General features: G+C 41.2%; 1 protein-coding gene across 2 annotated transcripts in view; it reads left to right on the top strand.

Annotated features, from left to right (window-relative positions):
- pigg (phosphatidylinositol glycan anchor biosynthesis class G) overlaps positions 1-18,414 on the top strand; it is a 213,341-nt gene that overhangs the window by 3,647 nt on the left and 191,280 nt on the right. For both annotated transcript variants that reach the window (XM_035426304.1, XM_035426303.1), the window contains exon 2: positions 13,671-13,876. In XM_035426304.1, the coding sequence (XP_035282195.1) occupies positions 13,671-13,876 (206 nt within the window). The remainder of the gene's footprint in view (positions 1-13,670; positions 13,877-18,414) is intronic.

Raw genomic sequence — 18,414 nt, 5'->3', positions numbered from 1 at the left:
TCATCAAGAGATGAAGTGCTTGGTTTGCCTCTTTTTCTCGCTGCCCGAGGCTTCCCAGCACACACAAGGGCCTCAGCCACATTTATCTTAAAGTGAAGCAGATCCAATGTGTACTGGGCAGGGACACCCTGGCGTTCCATGTCTCTGCGGTACTCGAGCCAGCTGTTCACAACAGCAAGATCAGTGGCATGAGTTATCATCTGAAGAGGCCATTTTCTGGACCTGATATCTATTCTGTATAGACTGATCAGCTGGTCAAGCTTGTCCACCCCTCCCATGGCTTGGTTGTACTTCTGAACAACCTCAGGACGCTTGATCTTCACATAGGCGCCCTCTGATTTCTCCCACCTCCCCACTTCATCCTCCTCTCCAACACCAACAAAGTTGGAGGCCATGACCACAGCACGGTTATCAAACCACTTTGTTAGTACAACCTTTCCATCCCTGCTTCTGATCTCATCATGGTTCCCTCTCACTTTTTTTGCCATGTCTTTATCACTGATAAATGGTGGCTTGGCGAAGCGGCACACCCTGGCTGTTCCAGCTGCGTAGATTTTCTTCTCTGCAAGGACCTCAAGCACATTGTATGTTGTGAAATAATTGTCAAAGAAGAATGTGTGGTTTGGGTTCTGCAGCCTTTGACACAAGTGGGTGACCACTGCAGCACCATGCCCTAGGGTGATCTTATCCCTCTCCGAGAGCTCTGTGGTGGCACCTTGGTAGATGACAAAGTCATCCGACAGGCCACTTCTGCCACAAAGGAAGTACACTTTGATCCCCCATGACTCTGGTTTCTCTTTAACATATTGAAGACAGGAGAGCTTCCCTCTGAATGGGACGATTTGTTCATCAATGCTGAGCTCCTCTTCCATAGTGAGCGCAAGACAATTATTTCGTACACAATCGTACAAAGGTCTGACTTTATAAAACACATCTGTGTTTTCAGGAGGCTTCTCATGGTTGTTCACCACGTGTAGGTTGGGGCGGAGCTGAAAAAATCTGTCCCGGGGCAAGGTATCGCGGAACAGTCCAATGTTGATATTTGTCTCCCAATACATTTGCACTCTGGGCAAATTCAGCACTCCCATTGCCATGTGTAGGCCTATAAGGGCTTCAATCTCTTAAACTGATGCATTTTTATACCCCCTAACAGCACTTTGCTTGGCATATATGTTAGTCATGGTGGTCATTTGTTCAAAAATCTCTTGGGGAATGTACTGCTTGAAGTTGTCATAAGGAGTCAGGCCATCAGTGACCGCTGGGGCAGGATCCTCCCAGCTAATGACTACAGGGGTATAGGGGGTACGGTGCCACTGAGTGTCCTTCTTTTTTGTCAGATTTGCATAAGGATCTTCTTTGGGTAATGGGTTTATCTCTAAATCCTCACACTAATTTTCCTGTTTTTCCTCATCCTGACCTTTCACTGCCTCAACCTCAACTTCATATCCTATCATTGGCACATCCCTGTTTTCTCCTTCCTCTATTACTGGCACTGCCTCATCCCTGACGTCTCCTGAAATCATTAACAAAAATGTATCTATCCACATATTCCTTACATGTAATACTCAGTTTTCTACACTAAAATATGTAGGGCTGTACCAAATGTCATTTTTTTGACAGTTGAAGCTTCTATTGAGGTTGTCGAATGAAGCTTTGAATGTCACGTCATCGAAAAAAAGAAAAGAAAAATCCTCATTGTGAATAAAGTGATTTACCTGATTATACAAGTTAGTCTTTTTATTAAATCAACATTCTTCAATTAATTTAACAGTTTCATCAACACAAATAATAAGGGCATGAATAGTGTATACTAATCTTTATCTGAAACTGCGCAGAAAAACCCCATTGGTTTCATGAATGAATAGTTTTGAATACGCATGCAAAAAAAAAGGCCACATGCGCAACATTCGAATGTTGATTTAGAATTTGAATGTCAATGTTATGAACGAAGCTTCAACACTTAAAACTATTTGGTACAGCCCTAAAAATATGTCTATTCATGATAGATTTCTTCTTACTCTCTAGACTCACCAATTCTTGAAAATCTAGCAGTGGTCTCCTCTCCCTCTTCATCATCGCTAGCCAAAATCTCAGTCTCTGAGCTATTCCCATTGTCTGTAAGATCCAGGACCTCAAGTGCTGTATATTCTGCATAAGACATATTTCAGCCTTTTATCCAGTGTTTCTTATGTTCTGATGCACTATTTTTTTACAGTAGTAAGTGTTCTCATCAATACTAGACAGTCAGGTCCAATAGTATACATTCAGACCTGACGTCCACTGAAATGTACATCAACATTTTTAAAAATCCTATGTTAAAAATTTGAATGAAACATATGATATTGGGCTTTTTATTTCACAATACATCTTTAAATATTATATTAAAACAAAACAATCATGGGTGAAATATCACTAAATATGAAAAAAAGTGTGTAGTGCTGCCATGCCTCTCTTCCCTGCAGTGTATTTTTTTCAAAAGAAAGCAGGCGGGACTAAGCTGTTGCCTAATTGGCTGTTGAACATCCAATCAGATGAACTAATACCCTCATGTGGTGAAAAATGTCACAAAACATTTTAAAAAAAGGTCAAACAAGTGGTGTACATTGTAATGTGCACAGGGTCTGAAAGGGTTAACGCTAGCCAGTAACGGCTTGAGATTAGATTTGCTGTCATTTAGGATGGGAGAAACGTGTTAACATTTAAGCCGCGTTTCCACCGCAGGAACTTTACCCCGGAACTAGGAACCTTTTGAGGAACTCAGTGCGTTTCGACCGCAGGAACTAGGGTCTAAATTAAGTTCCGGGGTCTTTATTTTACCCCCCAAAAAGTCCCTGCTCGGGTGGTAGTAATTTCCAAAAGTACCGGAACCTTTGAGGTGGGGCGCAAGCGCAAAAAATTTCTGATTGGTCGACTACTTGCAGTGTTTTATTTAAACCGCCATTTTTAAAAATCTGCAGCCGCAAACCGATTTATTTTCATAATAACTTGAAATCAAACTTGCATGTTATGCGGCGCAGTAGCCTACTTTTGGTTATAGCCTGCCAACGTCTTGGAATTATAACGTGTGCTCTTCTGTTCTTTTCTTGCTTTAGTATTTGTTTTATAAAATGCTAAGCATTCGTGCTGGGACGGCATATTACGTACCAAAACATTCAAACGATTTAATTCGGTTGCTGAATATTTTCTTCTGGATTTTCTTTGTTAGCTCGTTGTAATTGACTCAAAACGTTTGATACAGTTATGTGAGGTATGCGGTAGTTCTGCGTAATTTACATTGGTGATACAGTAAAAGCAAAATGGAAATCACCTTCCGCACTTTTTGTCAGGGTAAAATAACAGGTTAATTCTAGTAATCCTCCCTTTTCCTTTTTCAGACTGCCGTAATTTTACTTTGCCATTCTTCAATTCCACAAAAAGACCAGGAAGACTATGGACTAATTTATGGTGCGTGGTTCACATCCGGAGGGCACACTTCGCTGCTCGGCTAGCAGTAATTTTGAAGGAAAGCAAACGGTGGCTGGAACAGTTTTCGTTCTATTCTTGTCATTTTGCGATTAGCCTATATGGAATTGACGATGAGAAAGTAATCAATTCAACAGCAAATTGTTTACAACGTGTGCATGTTTTCTGCTGTTGTTGCCAGTTATATTGGAAATGTGAATGCATTCTGTCGCCTCGGATGTCAAGACATGAAAGTGAATGTTCGCATAAAAACATAATGAATGTGTTTGAGAGGATATATAAAACGGTTACAATCTGACTATTGGCCTGTTATATCCTATTTGTTGCATAACAACGGTCCAAGTTCAACTACCAAGGACAGTTTTGCTTGACAAAGGTAAAATATGCCCAAACGGCTGCAGAAGAATATTTCAATTTCAATTAAATCGATAAAAATCAATAAATACAAAAGTAACCATATATAGTCATTGTTGATAACCCGTTGTATATAAGTGGAATAAACCCCTCCGGGCTGTCCCGGTTATTAGAAAATAATGTAGGCTACTTCGGTGGTAGTATGGGGTTACAGAAGAAATCATAGGACAGATAGACCGACGACAACGTCGCTTTTTCATACGTCAGTGGGCTAATTTGCCTAATCTTCGCGGGACTTTAGACCGCGGTGGAAACGCAGACAACAATGGGCTGAAGGAACCTTTTAGTTCCTTGAAAAGTAGTTCCTGTGACTAAAAGTTCCGGGTACTTTTGGTGGAAACGCGGCTATAGAAAGACATGATCCAACAAAAAAACTATTACACTACTAATAACTAACGCTTACATTACATATGTGAAATATCCTCATTATAAAATATCATTAACCTATTTAAAGACACTCAATTTCAAAAATAACATCTATAACCGAAATACTTTGAGCGGTAATACTTACATAGTAATGATGAAATCTTATCTATAGAGATAGAGAGAGAGACAGTAAATCAATGATATATTTCTATCCGCTTCTGTCTTACACCAGAAAATGATGTCAGCTAGGTCTATCAGCAAACATATGGCTTAGCTATGCCCAGAAGTCCTCAATAATAATTTTTGGAAGGTACCCATGCATCACAAATGCGCATATATTTCACAAACGGATAGTCCAAGACAATATATGACTACTCAGTCTCTTCTTTCTTCTTCTTCGTCTTCCAACCGGTGCATTCGTGCCACCCACCAAATGTAAAAACGCAAAAAAAAAAAAAAAAAACACGAAAGGCCCTCTCAAGAGCTGTTTGTCCGTTCTGGGCTTACTGTAGAAACATGGCGGTGCAACATGGCGGCCTCCATGGAAGAGGACCCGCTCCCTATGTAGATATAAAGGGCTCATTCTAAGGTAACGACAACACAACAATTCTTATTTTCATGGGATTATACACTAATTAAAATATACTTATGAATATTATATTCCATTTCTGCCAAGTCCGTTTTGTTAGATGCTACTAAATTCTACACACTGCACCTTTAAATAGGGTACCCCCTAAATGGGCAACGATTTGGCGCTAAGCGGTTTTTATTATCTTATTGTTTTTTTAATCCGTTTTATTTTATTCTGGTGGAGGGCAGGGGATTGGAGGGGGATTTTTCTATAAATTACGTATGGTGTATCCCTGTTTTATTTTGTGTTATTTTATTTAGTTTTCTTATTTCTGTAAAGCACTTAGTGCTACAGACTTGTATGAAAAAATGCAATATAAATAAATAAATAAATGAATAAATAAAGGAAACTGATTTTTAGGGAATTGTTGACATTTTTTTCTTGTTTCGCAAGCTATTTGAAATGTGAAAATTTCATAGCCGGTTTGCGGCAAGCTAGCGAACATGAATCTGAGCTTGCACTCAATAACTAGTTACAGAGGTCACTAATGGCCACCATTTGTTACCTTTAAATTTTATCTTGCTATTGAACCACTTCTCTCCAGTCTGTTTTTCTTACATATACAGTTATGACATGTACAACCCCATTTACACATACAGAATTTTGACTTCTAAAAATTGAGAAATGCTTTCACTGGAATTCATTTGAAATAATTTCCGAATACATGTACTTTATTACTCTGAATTCCACAGCCTTTGCCAGGCTAAATGGAGATTAGAATTAGTATCACAATGGTATTAGAATAGCATGCAAGACTTGCATCACAGCCCCAGGCCCTGTGCCCTACCTATAAATCCACATATCTATACCAAGTGCAAGGACAAGTTCCACAACCTACTTGTTGAGCCAATGGCTCAGGTCAGGCAGGTGCATCCACTGCACCCCAGTCTGGTTGAGAGACCGCAGGAGGCGGCAGCAGGCTAAGGTCAGCAGGGGTGTAGATAGTGCCAACCATTTATGGGAGCCAATGCCCTGCTCTGATATGGGAGACAGCAAGGAGGGGAGATCTTGTTTGGAGGCTAAGTAAGAGTCGTCATCACTGGAGTTCCTCCTCTCCCGAAAATACTTGCAGCAGACATCTTGAAAGATGACCAGACAAAGTGTGTTAATCATGAAGTACCAGGTCTGGTGTTCCTCCTCAATGAAGCTGCTGGAGCCCAGGCTGATCACATTACCCAGTGTCCCTATCAGAAGTAGCACATCCAGCTCTGAGAACCCAGAGCCATTCACGTTCTAAGAGAGAGACAGAGACAAGAGCAATGTTAAATGTATGCCTTTTACTTTGCCAAGAACAAGAACAGTACAAAAAGACAGACAGAAACTCCAGTCAATATTGTAACCTTTCTGACTCGCAACTGATAGCACCCTCTTACTGAAGTTCCTAACTAGGTTGGCACAAGTCTTTGGAGGGATTTTAGCCTATTCCTCCATGGAAAATTGCTCCAGCTCATCCATATTTGATAGTTTTCAAGCATGGACCTTAACCGTGAGCTACCACCACAGATTCCCTGAATGGGATTGAGGCTTTCCACTCCAGGACTGATTTTGGTGTCCTTCAAAAATTCCAGGACTTTGATGTATGCTTAGGGTCATTATCTTTCTGAAAGACCCAATGACAACCCAATTAGCAATTTGCTCATTTCAAGACAAGATAGATATAGATATTATAGATAAACCAAGTCCGGTTTACTCTTTAAATCAGAGATGCGGTTTGGATTGTTTGCTCTTTTGATTGTTTGCTCAGTAATTTTCACGAACAAAATTGCTTTTTCCCCTTTAAAAACGACAGCTACTAAAATATTTGATAATATACTAGTTATCACTCACCGATTCTCAAACATTGCGGATTCTCTGTCCTTTACTGAACTCAACCACATCCTGATACAAGAAGCCAAGAAGACCAAGAAGACCGCCATTTTGCCAGCTTATTCCAATGCTTCACATATACATAAGTAAATGTAATCATGCCTGCTTCCCCGTTCTTTCCCTCCTCTTTACCTGTCCTTTGCTGTAAGTGAAATATGTTTAGTTATGTGTTTTCTGCCATTAGTGGTACTTTCACTTGTAATAAATGTATTTATAATGCTAAACTGTTGGAAAAGATTTCTGAATTGGAAGTTTGCATCCAGACTCTTCAAGAAATTAGATGTAGAGAAAAATTCCGAGACTCCTTTTCGGCCCACCCGGATGTCAGTTCTATTTCTGACAAAGCGACATGAGAGTTTTTAAACCAGTGACTATATTAAATTGTATTCCTGCTGCTAGAGTGACCAACAAAAGCAAATCTGAAAGTGCTGGCTAAGGGAAAACATAAATAATAAATTTTCCTTGCCGGTACTAACAACGTCCGTTTGAGGCAATCGGAGGTCACAAAAAGTTATTTTGAATCTGTGTGTTTATGGCAAAGATGATGTGCCAGTCAATAACCTGCTCCGGTCCCTACCCTATTTGGTGCAGCAAAAAAATATATATTCACCGACCACTTTATTAGGTACACCTGTTCCAGCTGCTCGTTAATGCAAATATCTAATCAGCCAATCACGTGGCAGCAACTCAATGCATTTAGGGATGTAGACATGGTCAAGACAATCTGCTGAAGTTCAAACCAAGTATCAGAATGGGGAAGAAAGGTGATTTAAGTGACTTTGAACATGGTATGGTTGTTGGTGCCAGACGGGCTGGTTTGAGTATTTCAGAAACTGCTGATCTACAGGGATTTTCACGCACAAGCATCTCTAGGGTTTACAGAGAATGGTCCGAAAAAGAGAAAATATCCAGTGAGTGGCAGTTCTCTAGGCGAAAATGCCTTGTTGATCTTTCCAGTCTAAGATCAGCGCATGTGTCTATAACCCACGCAAACTGTTCTCCACCTTCTCTTCCGTCCTCATTCCCCCTCCACCCCCATCTCCCTCTTCCCTTTCAGCAGATGACTTTCTGGCCTCCTTTGAGGGGAAAACACCTCTACGAGTTGTAGAACAGTGAGGATAAATAATTAAAACCTGTCTGCCCTCACTAGTAGGCACAAAGGAATGCAGGAGATATAAGTATATTACCTCATGTGATGATCAAATGGTGCAAAAGTATAATCAGTCTCATAATTAATCAGTCTCATAAAATGAACTCATGATTATGAATTTCAATATTAAATATTAAAACAATAACCAATGATATAAATTGCTTAGGTTCTTTGAGGTGGTAGGCTGTGACTACCCTAGCTTGGTTTGCTTCCTATCTTGCAGATAGGTCCTACCAGGTCACCTGGATGGGGTCTCTGCTCCTCATCCCCTTGTTAAAAGAGTCCCTCAGGGATCTGTACTCGGCCCTCTACTGTTCTCCATATACACTAAATATCTTGGTTCAGTTATTAATTCACACGGCTTCTCATCACTATTATGCAGATGGCACACAACTCCTCTTCTCTTTCCCTCTCTCTGCCTTACAAGTTAATGATAGAATATCTTCCTGCCTCGCTGACATCTCAACTTGGATGGCCAGCCAACACCTGAACCTCAACAAGGCTGAGCTGCTGTTTATCCCCTACAAGACCTCCCTACAATGCGAGCCCTCAATCACTGTTGATGGCACCACAGTGACTGCATCTCACTCTGCAAAGAGCCTGGGGGTGGTCCTGGATGACCAGCTGGACCTCAAGGAGCACATCAAGGAAACATCACGGTCCTGTAGATTCCTCCTGTACAACATAAAGAGGAGTCAACCACACCTGACAATGCACTCCACCTAGCTACTTTTCCAGGCAATGGTGACCTCCCGTCTTGACTACTGCAACTCCGTCCTTGCAAGCCTGCCAGCTTTTGCCATACAACCACTACAGATGACTCAAAATTCTGCTGCCTGACTTGTCTTCAACCTTCCCTCACTTACACTGCAGCCAACAAAAATGGGCCCTGCCTACTTACAGGACATGATTCAACCGTACATGCCAGCTCGACTACTCCACTCTGTGGCAGCAAGGCAACTTGCACCCCCTACCATCTGGGTGAATGGTTCTCGCTTGTCCCTACCATGGTTCTTCTCCACCCTAGCTCCCCAGTGGAGGAACTCCCTGTTCCTCTATGAATCACTCCCTCACTGCCCATCTTCCGCCGTGGTCTGAAATCTTCAGACTACAACTGGAGTAAATCCCCCTCTTTCATGCTACACCTGTATGGTGGCACTTTAGTTTATATTCATAATTTAAGAAGAAATAATCTAAGTTAGTATTGTAAATGGTACAAATGTCTTGCTTCATTTAAGCCATTTTTCAAGTCTCTGTGGTGTTCACATCTGGAGTTATAAAGCTTTAAATATGGTACCCCCTAAATGGGCAAGGATTGGCAAAATTTGGCTTGTGCACTAAGGGGTTAAATGACTAGTCAGGTAACCCTGCCCATCCCTAGTCAAATGTATTAAATGAAGGAAGCTAATGCTGTAGGAAAAAATGTGACAAAATTACCTTCATGGTATTTTACTTTGTATTCATACTTGTATAATACCAGGCATCTCCAAATCAGTAATCTTGCCTGCATCCTGCATGATTCCACGCACAGGTCTGTAATTAGGGGTCCAAGCAGCGAAGCTGGTGGAACCCTATTGTATCTGTTAGGATTATTAGGGGTCCAAGCAGCGAAGCTGGTGGAACCCTATTGTATCTGTTAGGATTATTATTATTATTATTATTATTATTATTCTTATTTTTCTCCGCTAAAAGTGTCTGAGGCTCAGCAAGCATAAGTCCTGGAGCAACCAAATTTGGCAGGTGGGTTCCTATGGGCCCCCACTACTCAGGCACTAAAAACCACGTACGTGGGCCAGATGGTGGCACTATAACAAAGGGTTTTGCATAAAAGGCCATAACTGTCACACCATAAGTCAGATCAACACAAAACTTAATCGACCTATGCATCTGAATGTGCTCTACAACTTTGCCTTTGGCCCCACCTATGTCCGCCATATTGTTTGCCCGCCATTTAGACTTTTTAGTTGGGGCGTGACAGTTTTCTCAGCTAAAATGTCTGAGGCTCAGCAGCCATAAGTTGTAGACCAACCAAATTTGGTAGGTGGGTTCCTATGGCCCCCCACTACTCAGGCACTAAAAATCACCTATGTCGGCCAGATGGTGGCGCTATAACAAAGGATCATACTTTAAAAGGTCATAACTCCCACATCGTAAGTCTGATCAACACAAAACTTCATCGACTGATGCATCTGAATGTTCTACAACTTTCCTATTGGAAGCACCTATGTCCGCCGTATGGTTTGCACACCATTTGGACTTTTTCATTAGGTGGGGTGCGGAAAAGCTGGAGCTCCAAATCTAAACGGTTACAACATCGAGTTAACTTCTTTACGGCAAGGGACAACCATGGCGACGCAAGTAATCCGACACCGTAAGGTCTAGTTTTTAGCAGTGAAAGCACGGTCTGACAGTGCCACCTAGCGTGCATGCTAGGATAGGCTACCAAAAGTAAAAGCTTTCTGAGAGGATGAATAATTACTTTTCTTTGGCATGGATCCATTTGAAGACAGTATCGGGTGAGTTCGTTAAGTTTTTAAATCTGTCATTATGGTGAGAAAAAGCTAAACAATTTTATTGGTAGGTTTTGAGTTTCTGTGCAAACGCGCGAAAACATGCTGGTATAATAAAACAATGACGGTAATACATATATAGTCAGCTTCGTTCCGCTGCTACCATGAGATAACAGACTATCTTGTGTCTACAGCTGCAGTTTCTCGCTGCAATTTCAAACATTGAATATTCACAAAAGACGCAATTTATGCTGTAGGCCTACGCTGCAGATGTCTAAATAAATAATACGCTACGGTCAAGCTTTGAGAGGATGAATAATTACTTTTCTTTGGCATGGATCCATTTGAAGACAGTTTCGGGTGAGTTCGTTAAGTCTTTAAATCTGTCATTATGCTGAGAAATAGCTAAACCATTTTATTGATAGGTTCTGCGTTTCTGTGCAAACGCGCGAAAACACGCTGGTATAATGACACAATGACGGTAGTCCAATACATATATAGTCCGCTTCATTCCGTTGCTACCATAACATAACGACCTACAGCTGCAGTTTCTCGCTGCAATTACTAATATTGAATATAAACAAAAGACGCACTTTATGCTGTAGTTTGCCATTGTCTAAATAAATAATTCAGTCCATTTGAAGACAATATCGGGTGAGTTCGTTTAGTCTTTAAATCCGTCATTGTGCTGAGAGAAATCGTATTCTCAATTTAATGTCTACATTGACTGTAAGCTTAGGGTTGTAACTAGGTAGTTGTTCCGTAGGTGACTTAGTCTTAACTCGTCTTAACTATTGCTTGAATGTTCTCATAGACTGCGTTGTTGCTGTTCTTGTTTGTGTTAGCGTTAATCAGTTTAACCAACTGGGTCCAAGTTGAACTATGCGGTTGTTCCCTGCACTTGGAACGGTAGGCTACTGCCCTCTAGGGTTTTCGACACACTTGTTCCTGGTTATGGTTATACACTTTGTTGTACGTCGCTCTGGATAAGAGCGCCAGCCAAATGCCTGTAATGTAATGTAATATTTCGTAGCAACAAGATAAACCCGACATTAGCCCTAAAATATGCCAATACAGCAGTGACAACGCTGCTCACTGAATAACGACATAAACGAGACAATTTTTCTTTAATTATACCATGTCATTCTACATTCAATATCTGGAACTAAACTTTGAATAATTATACAATCTTACCACTGGTTTCACGCGTAGAGATGTCCCTTTCGCGACTGAGTGGTCATATATTGTCTTGGACAATCCGTTTGCGAAATATACGCGCATCTGTCACTCCTGGCTCGGCTATCTTCAATAATACCTGTGCGTAATACCACACCTGTTGCTTACGTCGTTGTCGCTCTTTTTTAGGGCAACTTGGCTTCATTGACAACTCATTTATTGCGTAGGTGAGAGTATAAGCTTTCTAACGATGTTTAACATGTCTGATTTTGCTTTTGGAATAGCGTTTTATAGGTCAGCGTAACCGAACATTTTCTCATCTGCCAATAAATAAATAAAACGGTCGGCTGCTCTGCGCATAGGTCGCGACTTGATAACTCATCTTTTGTTTCGTTTTTTCTCAATGTCGTATTTATTATTTGAAATGTGTATTTATGTGTTATTCTATCTGTCTCTGAGGCGCTCTGAAATGTGCATTCTCTGCTAAACTGAGCAATGGATTGGAATATGTGTCTGGCGTAGTGTTGCAAGGTATACCAAAACTTCAGCACTTTCTCGGTACTTAAAAAAAAAAAAAAAAAAAAAAAAAACGGTTTCGTATTTGAATTTTCCAACGTTCGGTAGTTCTGCCTCAAATGTAAAAGCCAGGGAAATGTGTCTCCCGCATTACTGATTTAGAGGATGAAAAGTGTAGTTTGTCAGAATCTTCGCTAGATGACAGTAGCAACTAAGGTTGGCAAGTGAGGTGACCTGCGCTTGTGCATTCACTTCCTGGATACAGCGCAAGCTTTGACTCAGTTCACTTCAGTAGCAATAGGTGTTCCAATTTGGAAAGATTTTATTATAGATAGATGCTTTATTGTTATTAAAATATGCTGTTTTTAAATCTATTTAAAGGTGAAAGACCTGTTTTAAAGAGTATTTACTTTACAACTGTTTACTTTTTGAAATATATTTAACATATTTTTCTATTGTTCAGTGTTGTAACACTATAGGCCTATGCATATTCATATGTTGAAGAGACTTCAACTTACAGGTTGTTCATGAACCAGGTTGTTTATAAACCATGAATTAGAAAAATGAGGTCAACCCTTGTGGACATTACGTTTCTGATCTATTAAGGTAATTTCAGTATCGTTAGGTACCGAGTATCGAATTAGCACCGTTTAAGTTTCAAGTATCATTTCAGTATTGAGTATCGTAATACTAAACCTGGTACCAGTATCAAAGTCAAAATTTCGGTATCGTGACAACACTAGTGTGACGCCTTTTTTACTTGCGGCGCAGAATCACTGCAGCTGTGCATGCACACCGGACCATCTAAGTGTTATGACATGCCATCTAAGTGTTACGACATAGTAAAGGCCTTGACGGGAAGCGGCCAGGACACATCCATGGCGACGTAATTAAGTCATCCGACAGCGTCTCTTAGCTCAAAATTGGCCATAAGTCATCAATATTTCATACGATCATCATGATATTCAGTAGATATGTTGGGTGAAGGCATATGATCATGAGGACAAAGCCATTTTAAAATCGCTCCATAGGGGGCGCGATGCTGCCAATGCTTGGACCCCTTCCAACGCCGTTTGCGGCTTTAATTAACTAAATAACTTGTTTGAATAAAAATGAAACCGTATGTAAAAGTGCACTATGAGGAGCAAAAATGAAATCAGAATAGTTTATTAATCTTGTCTTTAAGATGTGGTAGATTTAAACATTATGGTAAAATTTGTAGTGGATGTCAGCAGAGATGTCCTGGCAGTGTTTTGTTAGCTAACCACATAAAACCAATGAAACAAAATGTATTGTAGTTTTCCCATCTCTGGACTGGTGAATTTAGCATGATACAAATTTGCAACCCAGACTAACATACTAAGCACAAAACGTGGGTACTGTATTTTTTCTTGTATCTGACTAATCAATTGCAATCATGGGTATCGATCACTTGATACAAATGCATTTTCATTGATAAGAACTTCTTTCCTCCTGTTGCAAATCGAGTGTTGTTGAGATGCAGTGCATATAGAATTTAATAACCTGTTAGAAATTCTGCTCTCCAGAATATTCCAGTGCAATGGTTTCTGTTTTGCAGGTAATAATCCCAACTCCTCAACAATCCTGGTGCCTCTCTTTCATAGAGTGGTGATTGTACTGATAGATGCTCTGAGGGAAGATTTTGTGTTTGGGGCTAAAGGGCGGCAGTACATGCCATACACTCAACATCTAGTGGAGTGGGGCTCCTCTCACAGCTTTGTGGCCAAGGCTCGGGCCCCCACCGTCACCATGCCTCGTATCAAGGTAAGACCAGCTCTGAATATACCACACAATATTCAAAATTTTGATTTCAGGTTTTAAAATAAAAGGACACAAAAGGAGAAGTTAGAATACATTCAAAATGTTTTTTTTTTCTTATTTAGACTAGGGGTGTCACTGTGTGAGATTTTCATGATATGATGACCTTCTGTAAAACTCATGATTTTGTGGTATCATGGCATTTTGCACCATTTACAAACCACACAGGTGGTGAAAACTGAAATGAAAAAATAATCATAATAAACCATGCGGCTGTTTCATTTTCAGTTACATCATCTTATACTTTGTTCCTCGTGTTAACAAGTTGTCTGAACACTGGGTAGTAAAGACAGAAGACAATATCAGTATGAATGTGCTAATTGCTATACAGTCCTACATTACTCCTTGAATGTAAAAAAAAAATAAAAAAGTTGTGAAAAATTGAGTTTGAATGTCTTTAGCCAAGGTGTATGTAAACTTTTGGCCTCAACTGTATGTCAGGGGTGGGGAACCTTTTGGCCTGCAGCCCGTGTACGGCCCTCCTGTCAATATCACACGGCTCGCTGAATGTTTCCTAGATTTGATATAGCCAGTATATTTTTCCTGTTTTAAAAAAAAAATGAATTGTCGGTTATAATATAACAGCAATTTGCAACAGTAAGATGTAAGACAGTGCAACAGCAACAGTTTCACCATCCAATTAAAATCTAGCAACGTCACTTGTGCAAGCCAGGAAATAGTCATATAGTCACCAAGTTGTGGCTTGGTGGGGCGGCATGTGTGCCATACCTATACAGCACCGAGAGTTTGAAACTTTTCAGGGTTCCCTACAGAAATAACCATGATAACCACAGACTCAGCCCTTAAAAGCATTCATTTCTGTACCTTTTGACCCCATTTCAACAGACTTCACAGATTCACAAACTGCACTTCAGAATTCACAAACAACACGTCCACGCAATAAAGCCCTAAAATTAGGGGATTTTGCGGTTTATCCTCCTTCTTATTCCTGCCTGAAATGCTCCTAGCCCACAAAGAATATGTCTCCCCATTGGTCTTTTTACGTGCATCAAATAATAAAAAACATCAGATACACTTTTTGCAGGAATGACAGACCCTGGTTCAAATCCCCCCTCCGACTGAAGCAGATCTCCAACTCATTATGCTGGCTTGCTGGCTAACTAAAAATACAACATTTAAGCTACTGCTTTTGCATCTGTAAAATCTTTGCAGGAAACTTATTTATATTTCCGAAATCCAAATAAAACACACACTTTACACTGTTCCGCTTTCCGCATTTTCACCGTGTTTAACGTTAGCTACGACAGACCGAATGCATAACGTTAGTACTCATACGGGCACCTCCGAAATTGATTTCTAACATCTGCGTATTATGATTCGCCCCGGTTGGTGACGTTACCGATCGTACAGAAACTGCTGAAAGATAATGATTCACGCCAGGTATGTCCAGTTTAACTCAAAAACGGTTCACATTCACCACTGCCCCTGTACTACTACTACTTCTTAACTAGGCTACTGCAGCTAGCTTTAACCCTGCAAGGCCACATTTCTAAATTCATGTTAGCTAGTCCTATACATCCTCTACCGATATACAAACAATTAGTAGGTCTTTCATGCATAATAGCCCATTAAAACACTTCCATTTAAAATATGACGTACAGTTTCATGTATTTGACATTCATGGTAAAGGAAAACGTTAGTATACATACAGACATCTCTGAAATGGATCTCTAACATCTGTGTTGCGATTCGGTCCGGTAGGTAATGTTACCGGTCGTATAGACACTGCTGCAAGATAATGACTTCACGCCTGGTGCGTCCACTGTGCTGCTGCCAGATATGCAGTAGATACTACAAGCATTGTTGCTCTTGATTAATTTTCCTGTTGAACTCAATGGAAAAAGTATTCAGGAGAAACAATGCTTGTATATTTGTTTTAACAGGTATTGAGCTGAACAGACGTGTCTAAGTTTTCTCAGCTCCCGCAGCTTTTTATATTTTATATCTTTTTCTACTTTCTTTCGCAGCTTCTGCTGCAGTTTTATTCATTATTTTGTTTCTTTTTATTTTTATCATTCCATCATTTTTTCATTTTATTTTACCAGCTTTTTTAGTCTTTTAATTGTACACAGCCAGCTTTGTCTACGACTATTTCCAACATAAATACAGAATCAAGAATCCTCGGGCTCTAGTAGCAACAGTGACCGGCGCGCTGTTATTTCCTACTGTGACATCCACTCGGAAAACCCGAAGAATGCCTACTGGTTTTATTTTAAGCCTGGTGGCTAAGCTAGCCTCTACCAACTATAATGCCTCCCCTTACCTCCCCTCCTCATTGCTCAGGCTGTCTCCAGTTAACACAATAGATCGCTGAACTTGAAGGCAGGATCTCCACACTATATCAAATAAAGGAGGATGAGCAGCTTCTGGACTTTCTGGTGGCACCGGCCTCTCATGTTGCAGACAACGACGCCACACTCCCCTGGCTCGGTCCCAACACCACGGGTGAGCCGGCACAATCCATCATCTCATCTGTTCCTGTGGCGGATCCCTGGCCGCAGCTCGGAGCAAAACCAAAGACCCTGGCCTGCTCCACACCCTCTGGTCAGGGGCCTTGGGTCGGCGTCCAGGGAAGCAATCAGCGGGGAAGTGGTTGCCCCTACAACGTACAACCCGATGCCCCTCAGCTGGATAACACAAACTGGTATCAGGCCCTTGCGGAGTTGGACAGCCTTCCCCCGTCCAGACAGCAGGAGCCCTCCACTCAGCCGTCTTCCTTCCCAAGTGGCGCTGCTGAACCGCATATGCGTCCTTCTCGCCGCCGGGAGCATCGTCGTCCCCCCCTATGGGCATGTGTCCCCCCGCCTGCCCCTCAGGACACAACCAACTCGCAGGTCAGAAGCCCCCTGCCTCACACTCCGGGTTCGCTGATAATCGGTGACTCCATTATCGGGAATATCAGGGCTAAAACTGCAGTGACCCCTTGTTTTCCTGCTGCTACGGTCCTAGATATTTTGGAGCATACCCCGAGCCTACTTGAAAAATACCCTCACGTTCGTAATGTTATAGTCCATGTTGGCACAAACGATACCTTGAAACAATAATACTGAAACATGACTTTACTTGTCTTTTTAACTTACTCAATTCCTGTGGCAAACATGTTTTTATCTCTGGTCCAATCCCCACTTTCGGTCGGCTACCGGGTCATTTGAGTAGGATCCTCAGTCTCCATACATGGCTACAGTCTGTATGCTTGTCGCCCAATATGGTTTTTATTGACAATTTCAATCTTTTATGGGAGCGCCAAGCCAGACAAGAACGATGGAATCCACCCCAATGCCCTGGGCCCTTTCTGCAAACATTTTTTACTCGGTCTAATCCTCCGGACGCAAGTGACTAATTACTCACCACGCACCTGGACTCAACACCGGTCAATAATCGGCACTCGCTTTCTTGCCCACATCGTCGAACCACTACCTCTTTGAGTAGCTCCCCCAATCACTTAATCCCTGTTCAAATTGGAAACAAAGTTTGTGGAAATCCTAATTGCTCAGGGGTTAGTATTAGCAACCTAATCTATGTGCATTGTTCTCCCCTGAATAAGCCTCCACACACACAGCTCCCATCCAAGTTAAAATTGCTCTGTTCTGCTCTGTTAGGTCGCTTAATAACAAGTCGTTCGTCTGCAATGACTTTATTACGTCAAGTAATATTGATATTTTCCTCCTCACTGAGATGTGGTTGAAATGTGATGATTTTAGCCTCCTTAATGAGGCTCCCCCCCCCCACTTTTTCTTACTTACAGAAACTTAGACTCTCTGGCCATGTTGGTGGAGTAGCTGTCATTTATAATGCTAATTATATATGTACCCCTGTTTCATTTGGGGAATTCTCGTCATTTGAGTACCTTGCCTTTTGTCTAAATAAACGACAGCCCACTTTGTTTATTTTAGTATACCGTCATCCTAAACCAAATGGCTCTTTTATTACTGAATTTTCTGACCTGATATCTTTAGCTATGCCGAAAAATGACGGAGTTATCCTTCTTGGTGATTTTAACATTCATGTGTGTTGCCCTAACAATGTGATGGCTGGGGAGTTCTTGAACTTAACAGAATCCTTCGACTTTGTGTTTCATGCTTCTGGGCCAATGCACAACCAAGGCCACACACTCGATCTTGTGCTGTCCTCTGGTGTGAGCATTGTAAAATTTGAAACTACTGATGTGTGTGTTTCTGATCATCTCATCATTGTTTTTAATATGTTCTCTGCCCCTCCCTCTAGAAAATTGTCTGCCCCCACCCGCTCCCGCATCATTAACGCTTCAACTGCCAGCAAATTCAGTAATGCTTTTAATTCAACTGCAACTGCCCCAGCTGTTTGTCTTTCCACTGATGATCAGCTCTATTATTTTAACACTTTGTCAGGATACTCTGGAACTAGTGGCACCATTTAAAAGCCGGACTAACCCGTCCACCAGCGTTTCCCCCTGCCTGAATGATCACACTCGTGCCCTTAAAAGA

Source organism: Anguilla anguilla, chromosome 7 (genome assembly GCF_013347855.1).
Source record: "Anguilla anguilla isolate fAngAng1 chromosome 7, fAngAng1.pri, whole genome shotgun sequence".
NCBI lineage: Eukaryota > Metazoa > Chordata > Actinopteri > Anguilliformes > Anguillidae > Anguilla > Anguilla anguilla.
The sequence above is the reverse complement of the archived record's forward strand: the minus strand, read 5'-3'. Positions and strand labels throughout refer to the sequence as shown.